We start from the raw sequence: 13,623 nt of genomic DNA, 5'->3' as shown, positions 1-13,623 counted from the left end.
ACAACCACCAGAAAAAATCATTTAATGAAATAAAGGGTTTCTTTGTTCTTTTTTTTTTTTTAATAACACTTGAAAGTATAAAATGCTACATTTCCAAAAATATATATATTTTTTTCTGCACCAGCACCCTTGTATAGTAAAAGTATCTACTTTTTGTTCATTTGTTTCAATGCACTACACTTTATCTACAATTTCATTACATGTATACAGCAGATAGGCAAGCATGGCTTTTACATCCTTAATGATTTTTTTCTATACAGGGAGGTTTAAAAAAAATACTTGAACAGTTTGCCCAGTAATGTGACACATAATGCATGTACCTTGTTCTCATATATATTTTTAAGGAGGTGTAAAATAAAGGTTCAGTAATTTTAACTCAGATACCTATCTTTTAAAAAATAGTGTTGCAGTTTTGTTCTTTGCATTACTTTTCAAAACTCATTGTTAAGTTTTTCTCTCATGGCACACTTTATTCTAATACTTCAAATTTTGGCAGGCAATATAAAAAAGGCTGCAACTTTTGCCCTTTGAGGGCACTGTAGTGACTAAACAGCATATCAAATTTTGAATACTTTTTGAAATCACTTCACCAATGACACCCCTGACCAAAGGTCCATGCATGATGCATCATCACACAGTACATTCAGAGAGAGCTTTGCCTTCGCCAGGAGAAGACACAGATTCCTATAAGTCTCTCACAGTAACTGCCTCTGTCACTGAGTAGTTAAGGGCCATCTGTCTCCCCTTCTTAAGAGAGGCCTTCTTACCGTTCGCTTAGGGTGGGACATTAAAAGATGATCAGTGCTGTGGGATGAATTGGGCCTTATTGCTTTACTACTATTCAGTGCAGGTTCTATTGCGAGTTATGTAACTGATGGTTTTTATAAAACCATTACTCAGAAAGATTTCTGATTATGTTTCTTTGAGTGTGGAATACATAAACAAAGCAAGCTACTATTTATATATAGCAGTATACCTAGAATAAATCCTCTGCCAAGTCCTGGCCTCCCACAGTACAGGCTGTGTGTGTCAACCGTGCAAAACCACTTATAGTTCATTACAACTAAAAAGTCAGTTGGTCTTTTATAGGCTTCAAATTCAGTTTTAAAATATGTATAGAGGTGGGTTTATTTTTAGTAAAGAACTAGATATTGGTCAACCATGTAGTACTCCAAGTGCTCATATAGAATTACATGGTTATACTTCCAAGGACTGAGTTTCCTTGTATTAAATGAACACTTATAACAATCTTCTCAAAACTTCTTTTAAATAATAAAAAACCTCAAAAATAGAGAAAACAGTAGTATCATAAAATGATTTAAGTAGAGGACTTCAGACATCTCCCTTAGACCCAATGAGTGCATACAGTGATAGTAAGTATACGAGTATTCTGTCATTTATTTAAAAAAAAAAAAAAAAAAAAAGCATTTCGGTTTGCTGACATTGCATTTTGAAAAAAAACAGTGACAGGACTAATCAAAACACATAACTACAAAAGAACCACGCATGGAATGTGTTGTCAGTTTCCAAATACAATAAAATCATCTTCTATTATTTTCAACTATCTCAAAGCACTGGAATATTAAGTAGGCCAATAATTATTATTGTGTTAAAATTATAAGAAATCTCCAAAAAGGGGAATACAGGGAAAGATTAACAGAAAAAAACTACTTTAAATACTCTTTAGAACTATTTTAGACATTGGTAGAATGAATAAAGCTTCAAATTATTCATGAAATCAGCCAATTTCTTTAAACCTAAAGTGAAACCTCTTTTTAAAAATTTCCCCATCCCTAGGAGACTTGCTCTGATGCAAGAAGAGTGGTATATGTGCTTATACATAACACACTTACCACTTACAAGGAGTATTATCTTCATAGATAATCACTGAGTTTGGGGTCTGTTTTGTTCATTGAATTATCAACAAGTACTGTATATATTACATAAAAGTCTTCAGGGCTCTTTATGTGTAATGCTAAATAAATATCATCAATGTCTTTGGAAAGGCATTTCTGATGTAGACAACAGTTGTGTCCAATATTTATTATCAGTATTAAAGGTAACATGTGAAGCAAGTAGGTCTATTCATAAATTCATAGAAGATGTATGGCTTCAGTGTAAATGCATCACTTTTTTCCCACTAAAATTAGAGATTATGATAAATTCATTAGTAGGACATAAAAGTGCCGTAAGAGAAGCTTGTGAAAAATCCTTTTCTACCATGCTTGGGATTCCTATCGTGTGATGAAAACCTTAGAAAACAAATTCAATGTCAATAAACCGAAAATATCACTCCTCAATAAACATAAATAATTTATAAAAGGGTCCAAGGGCACAGGACACAAATTACAAATGTTGAAAAGGAGAAAAATGAAGACTTATTTTCCAGTCAGTCACAGGTTAGAAAAAAGGATACTCAAACAACTGTATCTTGTATCATCAAAGAACGCAAGAGATAGTTTACCTTCAGATAATATATTTTAGCAGCAAATGACAAAAATCAAAGGATCCATTTTGGCAAGAGAATGTAAGAATAAAAGGGAATTATTTTATGAAAGTTATCTTCACAGTCCTTACTTTGTTGATTTCAGCTAAGTACTTGACATGTACACCATCATGTTTATACAGTGGCTCAAATATTTTATTATAATGAAAAATGGAAACTAAATCTTCAGTTTTCTCCAAAAGTACACAGGAGGCACATATTCCTTTACTTCTTTCATTAAAGCACCATCCGTTCAATTTATTTTGCAATACCAACCCAAAATTTCAGAACAATTAAAAGGTATTTAGCAAAAGTTATTACCGAAAAATAATTAAGGCAACATCAAAATTTAATAGCTCCCCAAATTGACTAGTTTATGTTTTAGTAGGAATAAATCATAGTACATAATGATAGAATATTTAATAAGTTAAAAAATGAAGGGAGAAAAAAACAAAACAAAAAACCCAACCCCTTAAATCTGTCAATTATTATAAACGAATTTAGAAAAGGAAAAGAAATGGTGTGCAGGTAAGCAGTTACATTTTTCCATCAGGTGTGGTGTTGCAAATTTTATGGACACCCAACGCATTTCTTATAAACAAGAACTGCAGAACTAAACTAACCTCGGTCTGCGGTCACAATCCTTTGGTAAGGATGGACACGCATATCGTGCCTTCGAACTTTAGTAGCCACCGCACCTAGTTAAATTGCAATTACCAAGACAAAGTTAGAAAACATTCGCAAGGGGAAAAAAACACATTAACAGCAGGTTTATCAAAATGGATTTCAAACGTTCATTTACTACAAAAGTTTGTTTTAAGAAACATGTTAAGGCACAGTAGTTTAAAAATTAACCATAGTATGTCACATATATATGCATCTATTAATTGCATTCATTTCAAACATCTTGGCCTTAACCTATTTTATCCATTCATTTACAATCCCCAAGTTACAGTATTTCATTAACTCTAAGAGATCCAAACATATTTAAGCTTTACTAGTCACATATTCACTGAAGTGCCTTTCTTGCAGCAGGACTACTTAAATAATGCCATGTTTAATACTGACAATTACTTGCTAACCTTAAGACCACTTCCAGAGTTTATCACTTAAAAAGGTTTAAAAGCAATTCTTAAAGCCTACAGATTGTGGTTTTAAACTTTGAGTCAATAAGTATGAACTGCAATGAATTAGGTGATTAGTAAAGCAAACAGTATAGTACACTTAGCAGTCAGTATACTACTATACACTCCTTTATAAATTACCATTACTTTGTAGTATTACAGACTAAACCAAATTAATAACATAATTTTACTTTATATCTATGTGCAAAAAGTGCAAGTAAGTCACTGACTGCTAGGCTAAGCTTTTTTTCCCCCGGAGGTTGCTGAGACTAAGCATTTGTTAAATTCAGATCTGATGAGGGTTCAGTTAAGACCGTTCTTGAATTCTTAGCCTTTCGTTGGGAAAGCCATACCTAAAGATAAAAGGAAGGGAATTAAAAATTAGTCATCAATGAAGATTTGATGCTAATACCAATCTCCTCCTCACTACTACCAACACACATGTCTGCATCTGTTTTGAAGGGCACTGCTTATTTTAAAATGATTTAATGTGAGAATTGATATACAGCATGCATGTTATCTGTGTGCAAATTTACTATAACTTAGCAATTTAAAATAATTTTCTCAGTTCTGCAAGTGGTCAGTCATATTTTACTGCTTAGGTGGCAGAGCAAGAAATAAAATTGATTGTAACAGATTTTTTCATTTAGTACTCTTTATTATTCACCTTATGAATGCAAATTAGGTATCTGCATATTTTGCTCTTCATTTTGCCAGTCTAATAGTTAGGCTCTTATAAATAAAAATTTACCAAAAAAAAAATGTTGCTTTACAATGAGAAACAAATTTTACTGCAATGCCTCTTGCTGTTTCTAAGCAGTAAACTGGTCCATCATTTTAGATAAGCTAATCATACACAAGTATAATTCCATGTGGCAAAATCAGGGAGATCTTGCATTGAAAGTGCTGGAACGGCAACTGGTGGCTAAGAGCCCCAGCTCTGCAGGAAGTCAAGAGTCATAACTCCTCGGGAACAGATGCTGTGGGTGCAGCAGAGAGGAGTTCTGAGGGAAGGAGCATGCATAGGGCCACAGGACAGAGTATTAATAGAAAGGAAAACTTAAACAAGGTTACAGGTTACAGGTTATTTTTAAAATGCTTCAAGAAATGTGCAACAGAAACAAGCCTCTCATAAACAGTTCTGTGGTATAATTCTGACCTGTAATTTATACAATGATGTAGAGATAAATGAAAAAAACATACAATAAAATGTATTTGTTCATAAAACAAAAGGCACCTGAATGCATGCACACACACAGATAACATACAGAGCACTGTGGCTTTCTTTAATTGAACAATGAATTTTCGAGTTTAAATCCTGGTGTCCATGTTCATAAAGACTTTCAAATTTTTATAAATCACTATTAGTGCTGGGGAAAAAAACTTTAAAAGTCCTAAAGTCAACAGCATGCACGCAGCACCAAGGTCATATACAATTCAGGAAATAAAACGTATTCAAATTCTGTCTGATAAAACAAAGGGGTTGCACAGAAACAGTTTGTTCCACATTGACTGGTCGTGTTATAACAGCTGCTGTATTCTAGTCCTTCATCCAGCAAGTCAATGGGCTGAAATATCAGGCATGACTGGCATTTCAATCCACTCTATAAAAAAAAGGCATCAGTAATGTCTTTTTCGAGCACACCACTTTTTGTTCATGTAAAACCAAGCGTTTATAGCATGATCTTAATTTTTGCTCCAAGTGTGATTCTGAATTCAGTGACTTGGAATTTACTCATCTATTTTGTACTTACTACTATTAACTAGGACTTCAAAAGACAAAAACTAAAAAACCTTAGGAATGCAACTATTTATCTGCCCCCTTTCATATTTGAACTGATCACAAATATTAAAAAACACATACAATGTTATAAATTTTATAAAGATCTCATTCTTTCACATAGAAATTTGAAATTTAGCTGACCATTAAATAAATTTGTGAGACAAAAGAATTTAAATCTGGGAGGTGGAGGTGATGGAGGCGATGGGCTACTGGGATAGGACCTAAACTCAGAATAATCTCGCAATGTCAAATGTGAAAAGTACTTTGTTTAAAATGTACATAACAAATTTAGCCAACCAAAGCGAATCTGACAAAACTTAAGATGCAATTATTTAAAAGGGGAACCCTTATGACAGGGTGAAACAAAATTAAAATTTAGTTTTGTTTTTCCTAATGGAAGTAAACTTGTCTTGCCTCTCTAAAACTGACAAAATCATCTCAAAATCCAGGGCAGTAAAATTTATGAAGAATGTCATTAACATTAGAGAGAACTTACCTAATACACCACTAGGTTCAATAGGATACTCAAGGATTGATGTAGCTGGTGCCAACGTGTAGGGGTACTCATAAGGTGTGTAGATTAAACCAGCTTCGGGACCTGGAGGAACTATTGCAGCAGTTGGGTGAGGAGTTCCGTTTGGCATGACAGCGGTCTGTATTTGTCTGATCAAAGGCATTATGGTAGGGCCAGCTGGCGTAGGAGTACGCAGGGCAGCTGGTGGGAGAACAGGAGCAGGCCCAGTAATGATCCTTGGAGCAGCCTGGGCTGTTGCTGCAAGAGAAAAGGCAAGGGCTGCTACAGTAAGCAAAGAAATTTAGAAAGAAATATAGAGATAGCAGTATAAAATATGGAAAAATGAGAAGGGGATAGGAAAAAGAAAGGAAAAAGCAGAAAAGAAGAAAAATAAAAGGAAATCATTAGTACATGCGCTGATCACACAAAAATGCCAAAGCACACCAATAAAATGCCAACAGCTTTCCCTTATCCCAATGTGATTGAGTAAATGTGCAAAAATTAAAAAGCCACTGTAAAATAAATGAATAAGATCATTAACATATGTTATTTTTAGTTCATGTATTTGAAACATCCATGTCTTTCATGAGACTAAATGTGCATGCGGAAGCACAAGGAAACACTTGCATTAAAAGATCTTTGGAAAAAATTTGTAATTGGAGTCCACAGAAACAGTTTTGGCAAATTTCAAAAGTGTAGCTTCACTTTCAAATTAAAACAATTTTTTTCCTTTTATTAGGTTAGTCAAGTCACCACTAGGTTTATATATAAATGTTCTGCATCTTTAGGACCTCATAGATGACTAAATTCATGACTATTAATGATATATTCTCATTCTCATGAGTAAATTAATGTCAACCATTTGTAAAGTAACTACTTCTAAGCCCACTGGGTTGCCTACATTTTGGAAAGCTGGCTAGGACTTTAAATTTTATTTCTTTAAAAAAATTAATAATTTAAATATGATATATCCATATGAATGACACGTGCAAACCTTAGATTTTTACCTCGAACAACAAAGTTTACATTATTTCATTTTAAATATAAAAAAGCAATCTTCCTATAGCTTATAAAAACATGCACAGATACACATAAACAAAACAACAGGGCTGAACACCCACTGATTTCTGTGAACTCACATATAAAATCAATAGGGAAAAAATTTGGAGGGAAACATGCAAGCAAGGCGAAAGGAAAGAATTCAATAAGGAGGGTCATTTCATTCATACACTTCAAATAAGTTTTTTTTTTAAAAAGCTTTCATAATTTTGTCTTTTGCATAAATATAACAAAAGCTGAAAGCCTTAAAACTGTAGATAACTGAACAGGAAATTTCTTGAAATTCTTGAATTTAGAGGTTGAATTATTTTTTATTTATTTATTTATTTATTTTAAAAAGATGACCGGTAAGGGGATCTTAACCCTTGACTTGGTGTTGTCAGCACCACGTTCTCTCCCAAGTGAGCTAACTGGCCATCCCTATATGGGGATGTGAACCCGTCCGTGGCCTTGGTGTTATCAGCACCACACTCTCCCAAGTGAGCCACGGGCTGGCCCTAGAGGTTGAAATTTCATCAGAATAAAAGTTTTCAAACCCCAAACTTAGACATGCTGGCGTAAAATAGAGCGTGTCCCCAATTCACAAAAACATTAAAAATAGGACTGTCAGTCCCATATAAAGTTACACAATTTCTTGAACTCCTCACTTTAACTGTTCATGTGTTGTGCTGCCAAAGGAAAAAGGTCTACAGACAAAACATCTGAGATGGCTGTAACCCTGGGCCTCAGTCTCATCTTACGTGATTTAATGTTGGCATCTCTGTAGGTGCCATTCAGAATCGCAAGCTCCATTAGCTGCATCTTCTTCAGGCTGTCTTCTCCTTCTGCCTGTACACGGAAAACATAAGAGCAGTAAGCATTTGAGATCGTCCACATAACTCACAGCTACAGCTACACACTTAAAATAGATATTATGTGACTACAGCCACCTGTTTCAATCATGGAAAAAAAAAATCGGGAATGAAAAGGCGCTGACATACTAAAGCCCATTTTCTCAGTGATGGCATGTTGGTGGTACACAGGGTATTCTCAATGGCCACTGGCTGCATTTCTACTTGAAATATGTAAGCTACACTGACTTATTAAAGTTCTCTCAAATAGCTTTGCTTTTAGATGGAAATAAATGAAAATGTTAGATAAGTTTAAGTATAGAATATTCTCTTCAGCATCTCCCATTTTGCTGAATAATCCTAAACGAAGTGTATTCATTAAAAAAAAGCACAAAACATATTTTATACATATAAGATTTAATTGTGGTATTCAGGTAAAGGAATTTTATACTTAGTTCTCCCAAAAGGAAAATTTAGTGGAATTATAATAATCATAAGAATTTCTAAAAATTGTATAATTGGCTCTCTTATGCTACCATCCCTATCCACTCCCCCAGTCTAATTAGCAAGTGCTATCAATTCTATGGTACTCTATCTTTAAGTTCACCATATGATTTATTGTCCAAACCAGGAAACACTGGAAAGCAAAAAGGGGCACTAAAAACAACTATGCTACAATGACAGACAAACCAGTATCATCTCTCATTACCAAAATGTTTGGCCATTTACCTTGGATTTGCCCCACTCTTTCCATTTATTGTTGTAACCCCTGTTCTAGTCATTGTTGATGTAGCCACAAAACTACTAAAATATTCGGTTAATGGTGGCTGTCCTTCAATTCATCTACATACAAGGGCCAGACTAATTGCCCAAAACACAACTTTCATCTCAATGTTTCTTAACATTCTCACATCTCAAACTCTTTCATGGATTTTTGCTATATCTAAAAATATGATCTGGCCCCAAACTATCTTCTCAAGTTAAATCCATTAATCTTCTATTTCATATACCTATCTAATTTTATAAATCTAACCAGATCACCCCCCATTACTCATCCTGTGCATACTACCATTTCCCTCATTGCATATGCTCCTTTGCACACGGTTATACACCTTCCTCTTTCCAAATCACCCACCTATCCCCACACACTTCAACCTGATGCTACCTTCTCAAGGGGCCATCCCTAGATAACACTGCTTCTGCCTTCAATTATAGTTTGATGGATATCACCACTCCCAAAGTAAGCTCTATGAGAATAGAGCCTAACCCCCATTTACCCATTCTCCCAAATTATTTGCTAGGACTTATTTTTAAATGAATGGCATGAGAAATCTTTATTTCCAAATCTTAAATGTCTATGTCCTACAGTATAAACTTAACCAGCCACAGCAAAAGGGAGTAGATGAAGGTCCTTCTCTCAAGTTTCATCCCTGAAGACGGTGGTACAGATGGAACTAAGTGTCCCCACCTTTATGTACCATCTGATCCTCAGGACTTAATATCTGAAAAGAAAGTAATGATACATTTTCCTGATATAATTTTGGTCCTCCCTGATTCAAAAAAAGGGCAGGTCTAGGACAAGTGATAAACTTCTCAGTCCTGCTTTTCTATTATAACTGTTAACGATACACAAAATGCTATCTTTGTCATTATAGCAGTGAATAGTTACTACAATTTGAAGTAAATAGAATCGCTGAGTGGGCCTTTAATAAATCACAAAGAATTAAGTAAAAAGATAAGTGAAAACATCATGAAGACAATGTTTAATGTGTCCAACTTTTTTTTTTAGAACTTGGGCTGGCCAGATAGCTCAGCTGTTTGAAGCACAGGGAGAAGATACTTGGTTCCTTGACCCCTATCAACTTGTACAAAGATGAATAAAAAATAAATAAATGTGATTTCCTTGAAAGATACAGAAACAACTTGTTAAAAAAAAAAGTAAGCTACTACTGGAAGGGAAGAATTAGAAATCCGTTATGATAAAACTGCTTAAACTTGTTCACTAAAAACTAATAATACTAAAAATTAACTTATCAAGTTGTTTCAAATTTAAACCTACATATAATAATGGAAGAACACCCAAAGTATTAAAAATTATACAAATAAAAAAAATTAAAAGAAAAGCAATAATAGGTACACCTCCAGCCACCTTCCACAGTAAGAAAGTACTAGTGCAAGTCTGAAAATGTCAGCAAACAAAAGGGCAAAATTACCTCCAACAAGGAATAAATAAAGATGAAAGAAAAGTCTTGTGCAGAGAGAGTAAGTGCTTGAAAACATGCTTGAATTGAACGTTTTTTAGATAATAAAATAACCACTCAGCTGGTGATGCACTGTCCAACATGGGAGAAAGACAAAGAGACGATGGAAGAAATGCGTGTGTGCCCACCAGGGTGTGCGCACAGATGTGTGTCTTCTGAACGGTACAGAAGACTGAAAACAGAGCAGAGATCACCCCAATAAAAATCAGAGCAGTATAGCCTTCACTAGGAGGTGTTGGTGCAGTATGCCATAATGATGTCATGGAGGTGACTATACTACACTGGATTATAGCTCATTATGGCAGGCTACACTAATGCTTCCCAGAAGAGTACAGGATTTAGTTGGCAGAGCTGACATCTAACCCTGGTGGTCTCACTCCAGAATTCGCTTCACTCTCACGTTCTTATCACTCCCACCTCCTAACCACTTCCACTACTCAGAGCATGACGCTGTTTGTCTTGAGACGACAGATTCATCATAGAATTACTTTTGCATGGAAGTGGTCATTTCAACCTTACTGTCCTGGTTTTGACAATAAAATTGGCACTATGTACCTGCCAGAACACTGTTAAAGATGTACGCCACCTCTATTTCAAATACTAGTTCAGATTAAAAAAAACCTGTTACTGTTTTCTACATAGTCCAGAAGCTCTAGAGCTTCTACTACCCAGACTTCAGACCAGGAGTTTATTTGACCTCTCCTCTTTTCTCAAAGTTAACAACTGATCAATATGGCATCCTGAAGTTACACATCTCACTTCTAAGGCATTTCGCAAGGTATCTTGGAGAATGTTCAACAAGAACAATCTCTGCAGAGATGGAACACTGACTTTTTTCATTTGTAACAAAAGAAACTGCTCTTAAGCAACCAACATAAGGTCATAAAATCGTATTTTATAATGCTGAATTCAAGTGACTGTCTGGAATCTCATAACTTTTCATTTAAGTATTTGCCCTATATTTTTAAATCATTTAAAAAAGTGAAATACAATTTATATGCAGCAAAATCCCAAGACCTTAAGTGTAACATTCCATTAGTTTTGATGAAAGCACATCAAGACACAGGGCATTTCCACCAAGCCATAAAGTCCCCTTGTGCCTCAAAGCTGCAACCACCAGTCTGATTTCTACCACACCACAGTTTAGTCTGCCTATGGTAGAACTGCATATAATGGAAATATATATAATTTTTTGTGTCCAACTTCTTTCCCTCATCATAAGATTTATGCAACTCATCCATATTGCTGCATGTATCAATAGTTCATTTGTTGTAATGTCTGAGTAGTATTTTATTTATCCACTCTTCTGCTATAGACATTTGGTTATTTGCAGTTTGGGGACACTGCATAAAGCCACTATAAAAATTCTCAAACAAGGCTTTCTTGTGTGTGTGAATATGTTTTCATATTAGATAAGGAGTGGTGTTGCTGCGTCATAGGGCAGGATGAACATTTCCCTTTTATTTTGTATAAAAATTATGTAAAATATTTAAACATGAATATTACCTTTAGAAACATGAAGGTTCAAAAATATAGCAAACACTTGCTAAAAGCTAAAAACTGTGGCATCAGAGAAGTGTCTTGAGAATTTCAGAATTTTTCAGGTTTGTACAAAGATAGCATACTATAGGTTATATAATACTCCCAAGTAGGGCCTGGGGGAAAAGTCTTATAATACAATAAATAAACAAAAAAATACTAACACTAAGTGAAATAAAGATAGACTATAAACATACTTTTCTGAATTTTGGGGGGTTTGCAATTATGGGCAACAGATTACAGATATATATAAATACATAGTTTAAAATTTGTGCATAAATAACAGTAAGATATAGGTGTGCTATCAGCTATGTAAAGCAACTATGTTAAAGTAATAGAAATAGTCATGTTTAATATTAGAGGAAAGTAACAGGGTTTCAACATTTTAAAGCAGAACAATTCATACGTTGTTCTACTTTATTAGAACTAGATATTAGATCTTTTTCATCTAAGTATTAATGTTTCATAACAAAATCTTTGATACTGGTACTATATCATCCCTGAGGCTCATATAGGTTAGGCAGCTTATCCATAGTTATACAGGGTAACATTGTAATACTGGCTTCCAACCGAGAGTACCTTATTCAAAGTCCTTATGTTTAACCGTTACATTATACCTTCTCCAATGATGTGATGCCTTTTAAATGGAAACACCATTTGAATTCAAAGACCTCACATTTGAAATGAAGAAAATCATGTTTATTTTGTATTTAAAAATCCATAAAGCACACGTGCAAAAAAAAAAAAAGCTACAACAATGCAATTAATTACCACAGAGAGCTAAAACAAATGTATAAATATTTCCAAATCATTAAAACCGGATCAACTAAAAAAATAATTTCAACTGCTGTCTGTGAGAAAAGCCTAAAATCTCCGGTGTAGCATTCAAGGCATTGAATAACTTATAAAAACAGCCTTATTTGCAAATATTTTGAATTAGTCAAAATCATCTTTCTACAGTCTCCTAGGAAAGACCTGGTGCTTATTTGCCTCTGAATTAGACAGTCTCCTGTCTAGAAGCATCTTGTGTACTCCTTTTCCAAATAGCTCAGATCATTTTCCTTTCCTAGAGCCCAGACTTTTCTAACCACTCCCACACATAATGGTATTACTTTCATAAATCCATGCTGCTTATTTTGGGGGGGGATAGATAATATACAGCCATGTGCTATATTGTTTATTCTATTTTTTGATGCTGGTTACACAAAATTTCTCATATGACTTATGTCCCTAAATAACCAATAACGAATAAATCAGTCTTCTTTGCAGCCTCCAATGCTTTGCAAAAGTGAACTTCCTCAATACATTTAAAAATTGATTCTTACTTATCTATACATTTAAAATGTGTAGAAAAGGTTTTCCAAACACAAAAAATACAAGAGTAATTTACTTGGGGAGTAAGAGCTGAATAACAAATGAGTAGAGAAAAAGGGAAAACAAAGAGTGACCACATTTTATAAACAAGTTTAATACCAATCATTGCCTTCATCTTCCATGTCAGGTTTGTCAGGCAAAAGTCTGATAAAGAATTTACCTGACAATTTAAATACAGGGTTTTAAAGAGGGGAGTGACATAACAAAACTTCTCTTTAAAAGCTCATTCTGGGGCTGGCCCTGTGGCGCACTCGGGAGAGTGTGGCGCTGGGAGCGCAGCAATGCCCCCCGCGGGTTCGGATCCTATATAGGGATGGCCAGTGCGCTCACTGGCTGAGCGCGGTGTGGGCGACACCACACCAAGGGTTGTGATCCCCTTACTGGTCACGAAAAGGACAAAAAAAAAAAAGCTCATTCTGCTATTTCATAGATGGACTGTTGGGGGCTCCAGTATGATTTATGAGACTGGCCACAAGCTTTAATATAGCCCAGGCAACAGAAGATGATGAATTGGACTTGGATGGAGGTAATAATGAAGATGAAAAAAGTAAATTAACCTGACAGGACTTGATAATCAGTTGGATGTAGGGGATAAGGGAAAAAGAGAAACTGAAGAATGATGTTTAGGTTTTTGGATTAAGCAATAAAATAGTA

General features: G+C 34.7%; 1 protein-coding gene across 5 annotated transcripts in view; it reads right to left on the bottom strand.

Moving 5' to 3' along the window:
- Window positions 1–921: 921 nt before the first annotated feature.
- Window positions 922–13,623, bottom strand: part of QKI (QKI, KH domain containing, RNA binding) — a 145,078-nt gene continuing 132,376 nt past the window's right edge. Inside the window, exons 5-7 of one of the 5 annotated variants that reach the window (XM_008574544.1) lie at window positions 7,706–7,793; window positions 5,889–6,164; window positions 922–3,183 (exon numbers count right to left, since the gene is read on the bottom strand). In XM_008574544.1, coding sequence (XP_008572766.1) covers window positions 3,104–3,183; window positions 5,889–6,164; window positions 7,706–7,793 — 444 coding nt within the window. In that variant the 3' untranslated portion in view covers window positions 922–3,103. Of the gene's footprint in view, window positions 3,963–4,246; window positions 5,214–5,888; window positions 6,189–7,705; window positions 7,794–13,623 lie in introns of those variants that run through there. The other 4 variants (XM_008574543.1, XM_008574546.1, XM_008574547.1 and 1 more) reach the window with 4 other exon arrangements.

This window comes from Galeopterus variegatus, unplaced genomic scaffold, assembly GCF_000696425.1.
Source record: "Galeopterus variegatus unplaced genomic scaffold, G_variegatus-3.0.2 Scaffold1062, whole genome shotgun sequence".
Classification (NCBI taxonomy): domain Eukaryota; kingdom Metazoa; phylum Chordata; class Mammalia; order Dermoptera; family Cynocephalidae; genus Galeopterus; species Galeopterus variegatus.
This window is presented reverse-complemented; position numbering and strand designations above follow the sequence as displayed.